A 17,625-nucleotide genomic window follows, 5' to 3' on the forward strand; every position below is an offset into this window, starting at 1 on the left:
CGCTCTCCACGCTGCAAAGAATGGAAATTGAGACCGGAATAATCCGACCCAACAACGTCTGCGTAAGAGCTTTCGACGGCATCAAGAGAGATACCATGGGAGAAATAGACCTGCTGCTGGTCATAGGACCAGTCGAATTTCGAGTAACCTTCCAAGTGATCGACATGGACACATCCTACAATTTCCTCCTTGGCAGACCTTGGATCCATGCGGCAGGAGCCGTGCCTTCCACTCTTCACCAGATGGTGAAGTTCGAGTACGAAGACCAAGAGATCGTGGTCCATGGGGAAGACGAACATGCCATTTATCGGGACCCATCCATCCCGTATCTTGAACCAAGAGAAGGGAGCGAACATACGGTCTATCAAGCTTTCGAGGTGGTACTGGCAGAGCAGCACGAAGAGGGAGTACCTTGCCCCCAGCCTTTCTTGTCTAACGCTTCGGTCATGGTGGCCAAAGAGATGATCCGGCACGGATTTAGGCCAGGGAAGGGACTTGGACGAACCCTTCAGGGAATAACAGAACCCATTACTTTACCAGTCATCAAGAAACCTTTTGGACTAGGTTTCAAACCTACTCCAGCAGACGAAAAATGGGCAAAGAAAAGGAGAAATGAGGGCTGGAAGTTGCCTCAACCACTGCCGGATTTATATGCGACTTTCGTCAGGCCAAGGTACGCTGAAGAAGAAGATGATGAGGTCTTCACAGCTGAGGAAATCGAGGAAATATGTGGGGCGATGAGAGAAATGCTCTACGAGGTCCACATGGTTCAACCAGGTGAAGGCACAAGCACTGCTGAGATGCTGTACATGGGACCGAACGCCCAACTTCAAAACTGGGAGGCCACGCCATTCCCGACTAGACGGAAGTCCGGGTAGACCTGCCCTGCCACCTTTCCTGTATCACAAGTTATCTCCGGGACATAACTTGAACGTTTTCTTCTTTTCAATTGTTGTTTTGAATTCCTAGTTGTAAACATTGTTGTCTTCCAACTTTCCAAAGAAAATATACAAAAAAACAAAAAAAATCATCATTGCTTTCCTATTCTTTCTTTTGTTCTGATTTTTATTACTTTTCCTCTTATCTTCCTTTTCAGTCCTAATAATGCGGCTTTAAATATGACATGCTTGCGGACTTCACGCCCAGATCACAATGAGTTATTTAACTGCGAATTAATGAACCCAGAACCAGAATATGATGCGGAAGAGGCTTTTAGGGAGATAAACCGAGAGTTGGAATATTTCGAGAATAAACCTAAGCCAAATCTGAATGACACTGAACCGGTAAATTTAGGAACCCCGGAAGAAATCCGGGAGACCAAGATAAGCATTCACACGGACAAGAAAACGCGAGAGGCGATAATTCAACTTCTTTTTGAATTCAAAGATGTGTTTGCTTGGTCATATGATGACATGCCGGGACTAGGTGTTGATCTGGTGGTTCATAAATTGCCGATTCATCCTGACTGTCCTCCAGTCCAACAAAAGCAACGAAAGTTCAAAACTGAGGTCAGTGACAAGATTAAAGAGGAGATCACCAAACAACTGAAAACGGGAGTGATTCGGGTAGTCCAATATACAACATGATTGGCGAATGTGGTTCCAGTACCAAAGAAGGACGGGAAAACTCGAGTATGCGTAGATTACCGATATTTGAACAGAGCAAGTCCTAAGGATAATTTCCCGCTGCCCAACATCCACATCCTCGTTGATAATTGTACCAAACACGAGATACAGTCTTTTGTAGATTGTTACGCTGGGTATCATCAGGTACTGATGGATGAAGAGGACGCCGAGAAAACTGCCTTCACCACGCCTTGGGGCACCTACTGTTACCGGGTCATGCCATTTGGTCTGAAGAATGCTGGGGCTACTTACATGAGGGCCATGACTGCCATTTTCCATGACATGATGCACCAGGAAATAGAGGTGTACGTGGACGATGTGATAGTCAAGTCCAGGACGCAGGATAATCACATCCAAGACTTGAGGAAATTCTTCGAGAGGCTAAGGAAGTATGACTTGAAGCTAAATCCAGCCAAATGCGCTTTCGGAGTTCCGTCGGGCAAACTTTTGGGTTTCATCGTAAGCAGGAGAGGTATCGAGCTAGATCCAACTAAGATAAAATCTATCAGAGATCTACCTCCCCCGAGAACGAAGAAAGACGTGATGAGTCTGTTGGGCAGGTTGAACTACATCAGTCGGTTTATTGCCCAGCTGACAAGCACGTGTGAGCCCATATTCAAGCTGTTAAGGAAAGATGCGGCGATTAAGTGGACAACGGAGTGTCAAGAAGCCTTTGATAAAGTCAAAGAATACCTTTCGAATCCCCCAGTCTTGGTCCCTCCAGAAACCAGGGAGGCCACTTTTCTTGTATCTGACAGTCTTGGAGAACTCTTTCGGTTGCGTCCTCGGGCAACACGACATAACCGGAAAGAAGGAACAAGCAATCTACTACTTGAGCAAGAAATTCACCAGCTACGAGGCCAAATACACTCTGCTGGAAAGGACATGCTGCGCTCTCACATGGGTTGCTCAAAAGCTGAGACATTATCTCCAAGCCCACACTACATTCCTCATAAGCAGGTTGGATCCCTTGAAGTATATATTTCAGAAACCAATGCCTACTGGGAGACTGGCTAAATGGCAAATCTTGCTTACGGAATTCGACATAGTTTATGTCACTCGCACGGCAATGAAAGCCCAGGCGTTAGCAGATCATTTGGCCGAAAACCCGGTCGATGAGGAATACCAGCCATTGGATACCTACTTTCCAGATGAAGAGGTAAACACCGTAGAAGTGATCTCGGAGGAAGCTCATGTTTGGAAGATGTTCTTTGACGGAGCCGTGAACGCCAAGGGTATAGGGATTGGGGCAATTTTGATCTCACCTGCCGGTCAGCATTATCCCGCCACAGCTAGACTTCGTTTCTTCTGCACAAATAATACAGCTGAATATGAAGCCTGCATTATGGGCATGCATATGGCAATCGATCAGGATGTCAAAGACTTACTGATTATGGGAGATTCTGACCTGATCATCCGGCAAGTTCAAGGCGAGTGGGAAACTCGGGATGTCAAACTTATCCCATACCGACAACATGTGGAGGACCTCAGCAAGCGCTTTACCTCAATAGAGTTCAGGTATATTCCGAGGTGTCACAATGAACTGGCAGATGCACTTGCTACTCTGGCTTCTATGCTACCCTACCCGGGCAACGCCCACGTCGATCCTTTGGAAATCCAAATCAAGGAAAGACACGGTTACTGCAGTGTAATCGAGGCGGGATCAAATACGCAGCCTTGGTACCATGACATCAAGAGGTTCCTGAAGACGCAAGAATACCCAGAGCATGCTACTGGAGATCAGAAGAGGACCATTAGGCGACATGCAAGTGGTTTCTTTCTAAGCGGTGAATTGTTATATAAGAGGACCCCGGACCTCAATCTCTTACGATGCGTCGATATCGAGGAGGCAAGAAAGATCATGCACGAAGTACACGCAGGTGTGTGTGGACCTCACATGAACGGGTATGTCTTGGCGAAGAAAATCCTTCGAGCAGGTTATTACTGGATGACCATGGAAAAGGATTGCTTTAGTTTCGTTCGGAAGTGTCATCAGTGTCAGGTGCACGGTGATTTGATTCATGCACCTCCCACGGAACTGCATCCCATGTCCGCACCATGGCCATTTGTCGCCTGGGGCATGGACGTCATTGGACCAATTGAACCAAAGGCCTCGAACGGACACAGGTTTATACTAGTTGCCATAGACTACTTTACGAAATGGGTAGAGGCTGTCACTCTCAAGTCGGTCACCAAGAAAGCTGTGGTGGATTTTGTACACTCAAATCTTATCTGTCGCTTCGGTATTCCTGCGACTATCATTACAGATAACGCAGCAAACTTGAACAGTCACTTGATGGGAGATGTGTGCGAGCAATTCAAGATAACACACAGGAATTCCACTCCTTATCGGCCAAAAGCCAATGGTGCCGTGGAAGCGGCAAACAAAAACATCAAGAAGATTCTGAGAAAAACGATCCAAAGTTCCCGACAGTGGCATGAGTAGTTACCTTTTGCATTATTGGGGTACCGCACTACGGTACGCACGTCAGTAGGAGCAAATCCTTATCTTTTGGTTTACGGGACCGAGGCCGTAATACCGGCAGAGGTAGAGATTTCTTCACTTCGAATCATTGTCGAAGCAGAAATCGAGGACAGCGAGTGGGTTAAGACTCGGTTAGAGCAATTGACGTTGATTGATGAAAAGCGGATGGCTGCAGTTTGTCACGGATAGTTATACCAACGAAGGATGGCCCGTGCTTACAACAAGAAAGTCCGACCCCGGAATTTCGAAGTAGGTCAGCTGGTGCTAAGACGTATTCTGCCGCATCATGAAGAAGCAAAAGGAAAGTTCGCCCCAAATTGGAAAGGCCCATACATCGTAAGGAAGATATTGCCGAGAGGGGCATTGTATTTAGGTGATATCGAAGGAAATGACCCCGACACAGCAGTAAATGCAGATGCAGTCAAGAGGTACTACGTCTAAATCATACTCCAATGGTCCTGACACGTTGAAAATGGCGAAGGTGTTTATTCCCCACTACTCCCCAAAAACTACCCAATTCTCTCTACCAACTTTTGAGCCGCTTACAAAACAAAAAAAAAACAAAAAAAAAAAGAAAAAAAACAGCAAAAACAAAACATTGATTGAGGCCTGAACTACGTTTGACTTGATTCCGAAAGGATACGTAGGCAGCCTCTCCCTGAGGTTCAGTCACACCAACAATAAAATCCCATCCACCCTGAAATTGAAAACCGGGGCACGTCGAGCAGTTGAGAAGTTAGTATCACTACCTCTCTTTACCAAGCACAAGCCTTCAAATCAATTACCAAATATGGTGGGGAATCAATAAGCGTCACAAACGAAGACCATCACACTCTGAATTGAGAGAGATAAAATGAGAGAGTCTCGGCGGTGAAAACCTTCGGGCACCACGAGGCGACGGGAGAAGAGAAACCAAAATGAGAGAGCTTGTTTAGTAAAAACTCGCAAAGAGTGCTATCAAGCGATGACAGGAAGAGAAATGAGAGAGGTCAGCCAGCGAAAACCCGCAAAGGGTGCGGTTGGCCGAAAAAGAATGACGCCACCCCAAGAAAGTTTCGGCAGAGTACCACCGGTTTGGAATCACAGATCCGTTCTGGTTCAGGAGAACGCAAGCTCTTAAAAGGTCAGACGTCCAGTCCAAAGAGCATGTCATGTCATTTAAAGCCAGCGTTATCTTCCTCAGATAAGTCTTTCTCGTCCCGAAAAGTGTATTCCTTTTCTGATTTGTTTTCCCCTTTCTTTGTTTCTTTTCGAATCCCTTTTGCATTTTAACCCCGAGTTCAGGACACACCGGAAAGGACAGGTGGCATGGTTTGTTTGCACGGAATCCCGTCTCATGAAGGAAAGCGCCTCATCTCGTTGGTGTGATTGCCCAAGCATGATGAATCATGACGTTTGATGATGTTTCAGAGTAAAGAAGAAAGAGAGAAATTTTGAAATCTTCCCCAGCAAGTTCGCCTTCGGACAAATCCCCACAGAGTCTCCCCTGTGCAAATCCCCACAGAGTCTCTATTGTACAATCTCCCACAGAGTCTCCCCAATATAAAAAAAAATAAATAAATAAATAAATAATAACAAAAAAAAATGGAATCTCCCCGGCACATCCCAGCGAGTCCTTTTGTAAAAATTCCCCAGCAAGCTTACCCCAACAAATCCTAGAAATCCCGCTTTGAAATAAATCCCCAGCATGCCCCATTGTACAAAAATCCACACAAAGAATCCACTTTGTAAATATTCCCCACAGAGCTTCCTTTTTGTACAAATTCCCACGAAATACCTCCAATAAAATCCCCGTTGAGAACCTCCAAGCAAAACGGGACACAAAAAAAAAGAAAAAAAAGAAAAAAAAAAGCCTTACGAAGCAAGTCATCACAGAATCCGGAAATACAAGCCTGAGCAGTCTAAAGGTTTCGCCATTCGAATCAAATCAATGGCGGGACTTCGCAACAGAAATAGAGACGCAACAAAGCAATTGGGAACGATCAAGGTCACCGAACCGACCATCATTTCCGAACTAACAATTGTTCTTTGTCTGAGAAGTTGAAACAGGTATTAATCCAAGACAACTGTGCAAGAAGCAGGTGTCGCCCAAAGAAGAAGGTACACGGGTACAAGAAACATTTTGGCAATAAGGAATTCACTCAAAAGGTAAGTTCCTGCAAAACTCCCTTTTATCTTCTATTAAAACAAGAAAACTCAAAAAATAGATCGTGTAGCATTCTCGAGCTTTATCCCCAGCCAATCAGCATTAGGGTTTTAAACCCTAAACTGAATTTTCCTTTTAGTCAGCATTAGGGTTTTAAACCCTAAACTGAACTCTTTCCTTCCAGCCAGTATTAGAGTTTTAAACTCTAAACTGAGCTTTTTTCATGCAATCAGCATTAGGGTTTTAAAACCCTAAACTGAATTTTCCTTTTAGTCAGCATTAGGGTTTTAAACCCTAAACTGAACTTTTTCCTTTCAGCCAGCATTAGGGTTTTTAAACTCTAAACTGAGCTTTTTCATGCAATCAGCATTAGGGTTTTTAAACCCTAAACTGAATTTTCCTTTTAATCAGTATTAGGGTTTTAAACCCTAAACTGAACTTTTTCCTTCCAGCCAGCATTAGAGTTTTAAACTCTAAACTGAGCTTTTTCATGCAATCAGCATTAGGGTTTTAAACCCTAAACTGAATTTTCCTTTCAGCCAGCATTAGGGTTTTAAACTCTAAACTGAGCTTTTTTCATGCATCAGCATTAGGGTTTTAAACCCTAAACTGAATTTTCCTTTTAGTCAGCATTAGGGTTTTAAACCCTAAACTGAACTCTTTCCTTCCAGCCAGCATTGGAGTTTTAAACTCTAAACTGAGCTTTTTCATGCAATCAGCATTAGGGTTTTAAACCCTAAACTGAATTTTCCTTTTAGTCAGCATTAGGGTTTTAAACCCTAAACTGAACTTTTTCCTTTCAGCCAGCATTAGGGTTTTAAACTCTAAACTGAGCTTTTTCATGCAATCAGCATTAGGGTTTTAAACCCTAAACTGAATTTTCCTTTCAGCCAGCATTGGAGTTTTAAACTCTAAACTGAGCTTTTTCATGCAATCAGCATTAGGGTTTTAAACCCTAAACTGAATTTTCCTTTTAATCAGCATTAGGGTTTTAAACCCTAAACTGAACTTTTTCCTGTCAGCCAGCATTAGAGTTTTAAACTCTAAACTGAGCTTTTTCATGCAATCAGCATTAGGGTTTTAAACCCTAAACTGAATTTTCCTTTTAGTCAGCATTAGGGTTTTAAACTCTAAACTGAGCTTTTTCATACAATCAGCATTAGGGTTTTAAACCCTAAACTGAATTTTCCTTTCAGCCAGCATTGGAGTTTTAAACTCTAAACTGAGCTTTTTCATGCAATCAGCATTAGGGTTTTAAACCCTAAACTGAATTTTCCTTTTAATCAGCATTAGGGTTTTAAACCCTAAACTGAACTTTTTCCTGTCAGCCAGCATTAGAGTTTTAAACTCTAAACTGAGCTTTTTCATGCAATCAGCATTAGGGTTTTAAACCCTAAACTGAATTTTCCTGTCAGCCAGCATTGGAGTTTTAAACTCTAAACTGAGCTTTTTCATGCAATCAGCATTAGGGTTTTAAACCCTAAACTGAATTTTCCTTTCAGCCAGCATTGGAGTTTTAAACTCTAAACTGAGCTTTTTCATGCAATCAGCATTAGGGTTTTAAACCCTAAACTGAATTTTCCTTTCAGCCAGCATTGGAGTTTTAAACTCTAAACTGAGCTTTTTCATGCAATCAGCATTAGGGTTTTAAACCCTAAACTGAATTTTCCTTTTAGTCAGCATTAGGGTTTTAAACCCTAAACTGAACTTTTTCCTTTCAGCCAGCATTAGGGTTTTAAACCCTAAACTGAGCTTTTCCTTTTAGTCAGCATTAGGGTTTTAAACCCTAAACTAAACCTTTCCCCAGCTAGTCGGTATTAGGGCTACAACCCCGAACTGAGCATGCATATCCTCTTTCATTAATTTTATGAACTTCCTGGTGAATAATTAACGAAATTTTCCTAGTGAAACTGGGGCAGAAAATTTCGTTCGTTTGTTTTCTCCCGCAGGTCTGACCTCGAGCCACATGGATCGAAATGACCCACGAGATGAATCCCAGTTCGGAATCAAAGAAAAAAAAAAAAAAAGAAGACATCCCGAGATATCAGAGTGAATGGAAAGCAGATCGACTCCAACATTTGACTAAGGTCCTAAACCCTGCCAATTGCGTCTCACTCAGTATCCCAGAGGTTAAACAAGTCGCCGCAACTCGCAAGCATCAAGATTCAGATCGGAGTCTACAAACAGAATCAGCTAAGACCCAAGATCAAGTCGTAAAAGAATCATAGATAGGAATCTTGTAACTAGCGGTTGACATACATATAAGTAGTTAGTTCAGTTTCTAATTTTCGTTTGGTTGTAATAAGGCGGTCAGTGACGCGGCAGTGACAACAGCAACAGCAGTAGCAGCAAGCATTGCAATCCCATGGTAGTCCCAGCTACCAAAACTTCTCGAACTACATTGACCTGATTCCTGTTTAGCCCAGGATATGTAGGAAATCTTTGAAGCAAGATTCGGTCAGATCTTTCAAAAAAAAAACATGCTTCATACGGAGTGGTCTATAGGCAAAAATCGCTCATACACGCTCACTTTATCTTTGCACGAAAACCCTTCGTGTTTCCGAACAAAGAGGGGCAGCTGTGAGCACGTGATTTTTGTTTCGCACGACAATCGCTCCAAAAAGAAATAAAAAATAATAATTGGCCCTGCTGTACAAATTTTGGATTTCTGTGCGGCACCTTGTTGATTTATTTGTGACTTCGGCCCATTTTTATTTATTTACTTTATTAAAACAAAATTCAAAAAATATATGTGTCCTGCATAATTCGAACTGTAATCCGGTCGTTAAATAGAAAATCATGAATAGGCATCTTCGTCCATGATTTTTTTTTTTAACTTTACCTGTTTTGAAATATTTTAGTGTGCAAATAATTGTATTGAGTGTGTATTTAATTTTAATTTTATTTTTGGCTTAGTTTTATTTTAAAATAAAAAGGAAATAAATAAAAAAAATATATAAAGAAAGGACCCCTTCCTTCCGGACTTGGGCCAATTTTAACAAAATTGGCCCAAACAAACAGCCCAAGACCCAGGCCTGCCCGGTCCAGACCACCTTATACCCAGGGTGTCCAAACGACGTCGTTTGAGTCGTGCCTGATCTGGGTTTCCCCATAACCCATTAACAAACCCGACCCGTCTCACCCGGACCGAACCCAAACCCTCAAAACGACACCGTTCCATTTAAGCCTTCAGATCCAGACCGTAGATCTAGATTGATCTAACGGTCGAGGTTCACCCACCCACTAACTATATAAACCCTTTACCATACCCTGCCCCCCCTAGCCAACACCCCTGCCTTCGTCTTCACCAAACCCGTCCCCTTTAAACCCTAGCCGCCCCTACACACCTTCACCAGAAACCCGGCGGCCTGAACGCCGGTGACCTCCACCTGAACACCATAGAACCCCCATGCCATCCTGAACCTAAATCTACCAACCACACACTTCGAATCCTATCCCACCTTCTCGAATCTTCATTTGAAGATTCGAGTCGGAACCTAATCTACACCGATCTGCCGTAAACTCATACCAAACACTCCCCAGACCCCCCTCGTGACCAAACCATACTTGGTTTGGTCCGAATATAACCAGGGAAGCCCGAATATTAGATCTGAGTTTTGAAACCACAAGGTCCCTCGTCACTGGTTCAAACCGGTTCAAACCGAAGAGGTTAAGGTCTGATGGACTTTAATCAAAGTGTTTCTCATTTGAGAAACACTTCGATTAAAGTCCGTTCAGCCTTAAGAAAGGTTGTCCGAGTCCGAGTTGAGGTTTTGATTTTTCAAGGTTTAAGGTGAGTTCTTTCTTTTCTTTATTTGTTTTGGCCCATCTGATTGTGTTAAAGTCTGTTCATGCTTTGATTTTGTGTCTTTGAATTTTGTCAACTGTGCCCCGACCACTTTGCCTGAACTTCTGTTTGTTTGAATGAGTCTTTCTATTTTCCCTGATAATGTGTATGTAAGTGGTGTGCAATTAGCTGATTCTCAACATTGAACTGATCAATTGGCTTCTCGAGTACCACTTTGCTCAATCAGTATAATTCGAATTATGGGTCGATACTGTTAAATGTCGGATTTTTGGTTACGATTGTGTATGTTAATGCTAATATAGTCGAGTCGACATGTGTCGTCAATTAATTTCAGCTGTCCGAACAATAACAAATCGATTTACTTCTGCTAAGCATTTGTTGAGTCAATTAAGAACCAGTTTTTGTTTACTTATAGTTGTTTGAATTGATCAGTAATGTAAAAAGGATTGTTTGGTTTAAATTCTGAATTGGAAGGCATGTGCACTCGTGCACAGCATGTGCATTGGTGCACCTCATGTGCTTTGTGCACAGCCTGTGGCCTGCATAAAGGTCTTTGTTAAGTTTTAAACAATTTGACAGCATATGCTGTCAGATACATTCTACTGCCCATGCCTGGCTTTAGTTTAAAGGAGTATTTAAACCTTTTAAAAGTGAAATCTGTCAGGGAATGTTGATGGGGTTTAATACTTAATTAGCTAAAGTTGGAATTGAAAATGGAAGGCACATGGGAGGGGTACTGGGATTTCTGAAAACAGGCTGTTAAAAGAGATAGTTCTGAGGCTTATAAGGAGGGGAGATACAGAATTAGAGAGGGGAAAAAAATATTGGAAAAGGAAGGAAAGAAAATACAGGAAGAAGGGGAAACACACTGTGAGGAGTTTTGAAAGAGAGAGTCGATAGTGATACACAGAAAAGCATACAGAAACATTGAGAGACACCTAAGAAAAAGAGATCAGAATTAGAGGGAAAAGGGAAATAGACAGACTGTGAGGAATTTTTTGAAAGAGAGAGTGGAAATACATACAGATATATACACACAGACAGGAATAGATAGAAGGAGGATAACACAGGAAAAAGGAACTGCATCTTTTCCTCTTTGTCTTGATTCTCATCTGGCCGGATTTCCCTGTTCCATATCATTTCTCCTAAGTTATGTTTGAGGTTTTTAGTTGTGTGTAGCATCAGTGCATCCCCAGATCTGTTTTGCCTAAATTTTGATTCACGTTACTGGGAACTTGCCACACTCTGTCATCTTTCATTGATTCCAACTGCATCTTGCACTGGGATTCTGCTTTCTATCTGGTTACTTGCTGTTGCTGCTGCTATTTGGTTTCCTGCTGGCCGCTGACTTTTCTGCTTCACTTCTTCTTTGCATTTCAGTATTCAGTGTTTTTCCAGGTACACATTTCAAATCCCACTTTGGTGTTAACTGTAACAGTCCAAAAGCATGAAATGAAAGGAGTTCTTGAAGAAGATTCAGATGTCTGTTTTGTACTGCTTGTGATACACTGATCTCTGTTGTATAAATCGATTAGTGTAATTCAGTAGTGAAAGATTAGTTAGACAATACTTAATCAAGTTTAGTTTTTGCATCTTAGTTTCTAGTTGTTTGCTAAGTATAAGATGTAATAGTATAATATTTAGAAGGTGTGGATAATTGGCATAGAACTTTTGACTGGTTTCCCATCAAATAATGACATGTATAAGATAGAATATTTCCACCTACACAATAATGTTCTGTGTTATTTTCCTTTCCTTTTATCAAGACCGTTAGGCAACATATAGGTACATGTTCGAATCCCCATTAGTAACAATGCCTAGCATTCAATTTCCTTAACCTAGCTTAAATAAATCTAGTTAAGCTCGATTCGAGGAAATGTTCGAATTAAGTATTGCATTCCATCCACCTCCATATAGCTTCTTTGTTCAACCAAAATATTTCGTAAGGTATGGCGTCTTTTCATTTTTATAAGTGATTAGAAATTGATAGTAATCCGGTTTTTATATTTCAATTAGCATACATCTTTCCTTCTTCTATTTCTGGAAAACGAAAACAATAAGAAATGTAGTCAGTGTAGGTTTTATTTTTTTTAATGAGACGAGCCTCGCCAAAATAAAAAAAAATGCAAATTGCGGGGCCCTCAATAATTGATCATGATAAATACTTAGAATTTGGGACGGACTGTTTAGTGAATTCCACTGCCCTCCCTAAAGAGAATAACGCGTTAGATTCTTTAGGCGCGACTGTAAGTAAATTATGTTCTTAAAATCGGGTGCACATTGATGTGACCCAAATTCAAATCTCAACGGAGTCGAAATGTGTTAACAACTACGGGTGCATTGATTGTGACGTGGTTCGAGATGCATTTTCACGACGTTGCAATTCTATAAAAATAAATGATAATAATAAAAGCGGTTTAAACTTAATAAAAGCACGTAAGTCATAACATGTATTTAAATCAGATATTTAGCCATTATAACAATTTAAGCGACCGTGCTAGAACCACGGGATTCGAGGGTGCCTAACACCTTCCCTCGGGTCAACAGAATTCCTTACTTAGAATTTCTGGTTCGCAGACTTCATTTGGAAAAGTCGAAAATTTCCTCGATTTGGGATTCAAGATAAACCGGTGACTTGGGACACCAAAAGCCAAACCTTTCCCAAGTGGCGACTCTGAATTAAATAAATAATCCCATTTCGAATATTGTCACTTAAATTGGAAAAACTCCACCCGCGCATCTTACCCCCCGGGCGGGCGCGCAAAAAGGAGGTGTGACATCAATAACTCAAAGTCTTTAAAAGATAATGGAACGACCCTCGAACTTACCCGATTCAGTGCTTGATGGGCTTTGTTGAACAAACAATCAACTTCCACCTTGTCCATCTTGGCTTGGTCCTCTTCAGTAACTGATGTCGCCCAAACTCACACCACTAAATGGTATTGTGAGGCGGTCGATGCAATTATAAATACTTAACGTGAGTCTAGTGTATGACGTGCCTATGATTGCACTTCCACATAATCAGTTGTATCTTTCTATTTCTAGTTTGTATGTTGATGCTTGTAATTGAAAAGCTAAGAGACAATATTTTTAGTGTTGTTGTTTTTCAAATTGATAAAGGATCTAAGGCCGTGACTTCCACCTAGATGGTCACCTAACAGATTGTAAACTCTAGGGTAAGTTTGATTGATCGGGATTGTAATATAGCAATCATACGCACTTATCCACTCTATACTTCTCGGTAGTTAGAGTGATTTTGCCCAATTTGGCTTTTCCAAGTCCAACTGGGTATTGCACAAAATAAGTAATAAATGCTCAAGTCGGGTCTTACTATTTCTAGATTCAACCCTTTAATTGGGACTATCAATCTCTTGAGTTCACCCCAATTCCTTGTTAGCCAAGTTTTCCTAGACTTAGTCTCTATTTCTCAAGTAGAGACTAAGTCAATTAGGCATGAATCAATGTTTGCAACCATTAAATCTTGAATTCAAGCAAGAACTAGGCTAAATATCACTAACCCAATCACAAACAAGCCTTAAAGCAAACATCCGTTAAGCACCCACACTAGGGTTGGATCACAACCCTAGCAAGAAATTTAGCTATTCATGGAAAATGAAGAAATTAAATAAGAATCTAAGATAAAATTCATAATAGATGATTAAGAGAAGAAAATCTAATGTTAAACTAATACAATGTTACCCAATACAGTAAAGAAAAACGGCTATCTATTCTCAGGTGCACAAAACTTGATCTAAAAATGACAAAAAGATCTATTTATACCCAGCTAAAATTATCGGACAAAATTTCCCCTACGGAGGTTGTGCAGCCGCACAATTCTGTGTGTGTCCTCATTTTGAAACTTGGCTTGACAGCTTGGACTTCTGCGGCCGCACAATTCTGGGTTGCGGCCGCACTTCTTCAACTTCTACGGACCACATATTTATGAGTGTGGTTGCACTCTTGATTCTACGGCTGCACAATAATGATGCGGTCCTCATTTCTTGACCTTGGGCTTTGGCATTGGGGACTTCTGCGGACCGTACATTTTTAGTGCAGTCGCACTCTTGATTCTACGACCGCACAATAATGATGTGGTCCGCACTTCTTCATGGCCTAAAAGTCCATCTCTCTGAACCTCATCTTCTGTTGTGCGGCCCGCACATTGCAAAGAAAATATGTCAGATGAATCCTTATGTTCTGCGGACGCACTCAATATTTTGCGGTCCGCATTGTGCCATTTTAGCCTAGTTTTGGTTCTTGTCAAAAATTACTCCTTCTTGAGTTGATTTTCATTGCTTTAGCTCATATTCTAACGCTTCTGCAAGAAAGCACATTTCATTAGTTTTCGGGAATACCTTTAAGCAATTTTGAGCTAAAATGAAAGTAAAAGAGGCAAACAAGTAGTCGAACCTCATTGTTAGTCATCTCGAGGCATCATATGGACTGGCAAATTATTTCTCCTGTAGGGACTTCGAGGACGAGTCCCAGTCCCGATCCTGAGGCATTAGAGGTTCCGTCGGTGTAGAGGACCCAGAGGTTGGTACGTGTGGAAGCGCGGAGCGCTTCCTGTTCTACTTCAAGCAATATTTCCGTGCTGAAATCGGCGAGCACCTGCGACTTAATGGCAATTCACGGTTGGTATGTTATGTTGTACTCGCTTAGTTCTATTTCCCACTTGGCTAGTCTACCCGATAGTTCGGGTTTGTGTAGGATACCTCTTAGGGGAAAGGTTGTCACAACCTTTATAGGGTGACATTAAAAATACGGTCTAAGCTTTCGTGAAGCTACGACTAATGCCAAAGCTAGTTTTTCAAGGTGAGGTACCTCGTTTCGGCATCGATTAAGGTTTTGATGATATTGTAAATCGGATATTGCATACCTTTATTTTCACGGACCAAGACTGCGCTTACCGCAACTTTAGAAACTGCTAGATACACAAATAGACATTCACTCGGGTCCGCTTTCGCGAGTAGTGGCGGAAAAGATAGATACGCTTTCAATTATCTCAGGGCGTCAGCGCATTTTTCATTCCATTGTAGTCTGTGGTCTTTCCTTAGCACATTGAATAATTTGTGACATCTATCCGAGAATCGTGAAATGAACCTCGACAGGGCGGCTATTCATCCTGTTAATTTTTTCACCTGCTTTTTGTTGGTCAGTATCTCTGAGATTGCATTGATGGCCCTAATCTGATCCAGGTTGACCTCGATACCTATTTGTGATACTAGGAAACCAAGGAACTTTCCTAAAGTTACACCGAAGGTGCATTTTCGGGATTCAGTTTCATCCCGTATTATCTTAATATATCGAAGGCTTCCTTCAGATGGCTAATGTGATCCTCTTTCTTTGTCGACTTTACTAGCATGTCGTCGATGTAAATCTCCATGGTCTTACCGAGTTGTTCTTTGAACATCTTGGTGACTAATCTTTGATACGTGGCCCTTGCATTCTTGAGTCCGAACGGCATTACCTTATAGCAGTACGTTCCTCGGTGAGTGATGAAAGTTGTGTTTTCTTGATCTTCTTCAGCCATTAGAATTTGGTTATAACCGGAGTAGGTGTCCAAGAAGCTCAGCAGTTCGTGCCCCGTTGTTGCATCAATGAGCTGGTAGATATGGGGTAACGGAAAGGAGTCCTTCGGGCATGCTTTGTTCAGATTGGTGAAGTCGATACACATCCGCCATTTCCCTTTCTTCTTTTTGACGATGACCACATTGGTGACCCATTGGGGGTATTTCGACTCTCTGATGGAACCGTTAGCGAGTAATTTATCAACCTCCTCGCTGACTGCCTCATTGATGGCGGCATTGAACGTTCTCCTCATTTACCGTACCTTGGGTAAAGTGGATCGACATTCAGCCTGTGTGTGGAGATATCCTTGGGATTCCTAGCATATCTAAGTGAGAAAAGGCAAACAAATCAGCGTTGTTAGTTAAAAACTCACGATATTTACCTGGTTTCGAGAGGTTTTGTCCAACATAAGCCTCTTTGTGCTATCGGTGTTTTCCAGTTGGACGGGATTGAGATCTTCTACGGTTGCGCTTCTGTGAGGTCTGGGTCTTTGATAGCCTCTACTTGTACGTTGGGTTTGGTTCCCGACATGGCTGATTGCTATGCCTCCGCACTTTACCCTTTTAGTTGTTTGGTATGTATGCAATCTTGGGCGATCTGGTAGCATTCTTGGGCAGTGTGTGGCTCGCCTCGGATGCTGAATATCCCCTATAGGGTGGGAAATTTGATTACTTGATAGAAACTTGACGGGACGGCTCGCATGGCGTGTATCCATGGACGTCCTATGATGGCGTTGTCGGCTATTTCCTAATTCATGACGTGGAATGTCGTTTCCAGGGTGACCCCTCCTACCAGAAAGGGTAGCACTATTTCTCCAGATATTCGCTCCACTGCATTACTAAAATCCGTTAGTGTTATGCAACGCGGTATTATTTTATCCTCGAGCCTAATCTGCATGAGGACACATGGGTGAACAATACACGCATCGCTTCCGTCATCCACCATTATTCTTTTTACATCGGCATCCGCGATGCGTAAAGTTATAACTAAGGCATCATAGTGAGGGAAAGACAAACCGTCGGTATCCGACTTATCGAAGATGATACTCTCTTCGAGGTCATCATACTGTTCGTGGGCAACTATCCGTTTGAGTTTATGTGTGGTGGTGAATTTCACATGGTTGATTACCGTGTCTTCACCGCCACCAATGACCATTTGTATGATACAAGTTGGTGATGGTGGTTTTGGAGGTCTTTGAGGTTGATCGCGCCCTCGAGCGAAGTTGGCCCGTCCTCTGTCGCTCAGCAGTTCTTTCAGGTATCCCTGGTTTAACATTCTTATTACTTCTTGTCGCAGACCTATGCAGTCTTCGGTCTTGAGTCCTCTTTCCTGGTGGAATTCACACAGGGCGTTCGACCTCCTTGTGCTCGGATCCGACTTCATCTTTTGCAGCCACTACACCTTCGTGCCGAGCTTTTCCATTGCGTACACTATTTCTGAAGGGGAAACACAAAAATTATGAGCAGATAGCAATGGAGGAATACATCTTTCGTTTCGGGGGGGGGGGGGGGGGGGGCGGTATGTCGAGGCGCGTTATCTGCTTGTCGTGGAGGAGGCAGATTGGATGTTCGAATATAAGGCTAGTGCCTTTCTCGATTGAAACGTGGTAGTTGATCCCTTCCCCCGCCGTTGCGGTGATCTCTCCTTATCTCGATCTGGACTGATGCTAATCGCTGAAGTGGTCCATTCAGGTCGTCCTCGTCTGCCCTCACTTTGGCGCAATAGGCATTGTGGATCTCTTCCCACGTGGTAGGGGGTACTTCATGAGTCTACTGAGTAGCTTTTTGATTGCTTTTGACCCGTTTCTATTTAGCCCATTTTGAAAGGCTGCCACTGCCATCCCTTCTAACACGCTTGGCAGGCTCATCCTTACCCTGTTGAATGGGGCTAGGAAATCCCGAAGTCCCTCGTCCGTTGTTTGCCTGACGGCGAAGATATCATTGAGCCTAGCCTCCGCCTTTTTCGCTCTCACGTGCGCGGTGACGAACTT

General features: G+C 42.4%; 1 protein-coding gene across 1 annotated transcript; it reads right to left on the minus strand.

The window, feature by feature from the left end:
* Nucleotides 1-16,382: 16,382 nt before the first annotated feature.
* On the minus strand, nt 16,383-16,910 carry LOC138885240 (uncharacterized). Its single transcript, XM_070166158.1, has one exon. The coding sequence runs from the start codon at nt 16,908-16,910 to the stop codon at nt 16,383-16,385; it is 528 nt and encodes a 175-aa protein (XP_070022259.1).
* Nucleotides 16,911-17,625: the final 715 nt, after the last annotated feature.

This window comes from Nicotiana sylvestris, chromosome 2 (assembly GCF_000393655.2).
Source record: "Nicotiana sylvestris chromosome 2, ASM39365v2, whole genome shotgun sequence".
NCBI lineage: Eukaryota > Viridiplantae > Streptophyta > Magnoliopsida > Solanales > Solanaceae > Nicotiana > Nicotiana sylvestris.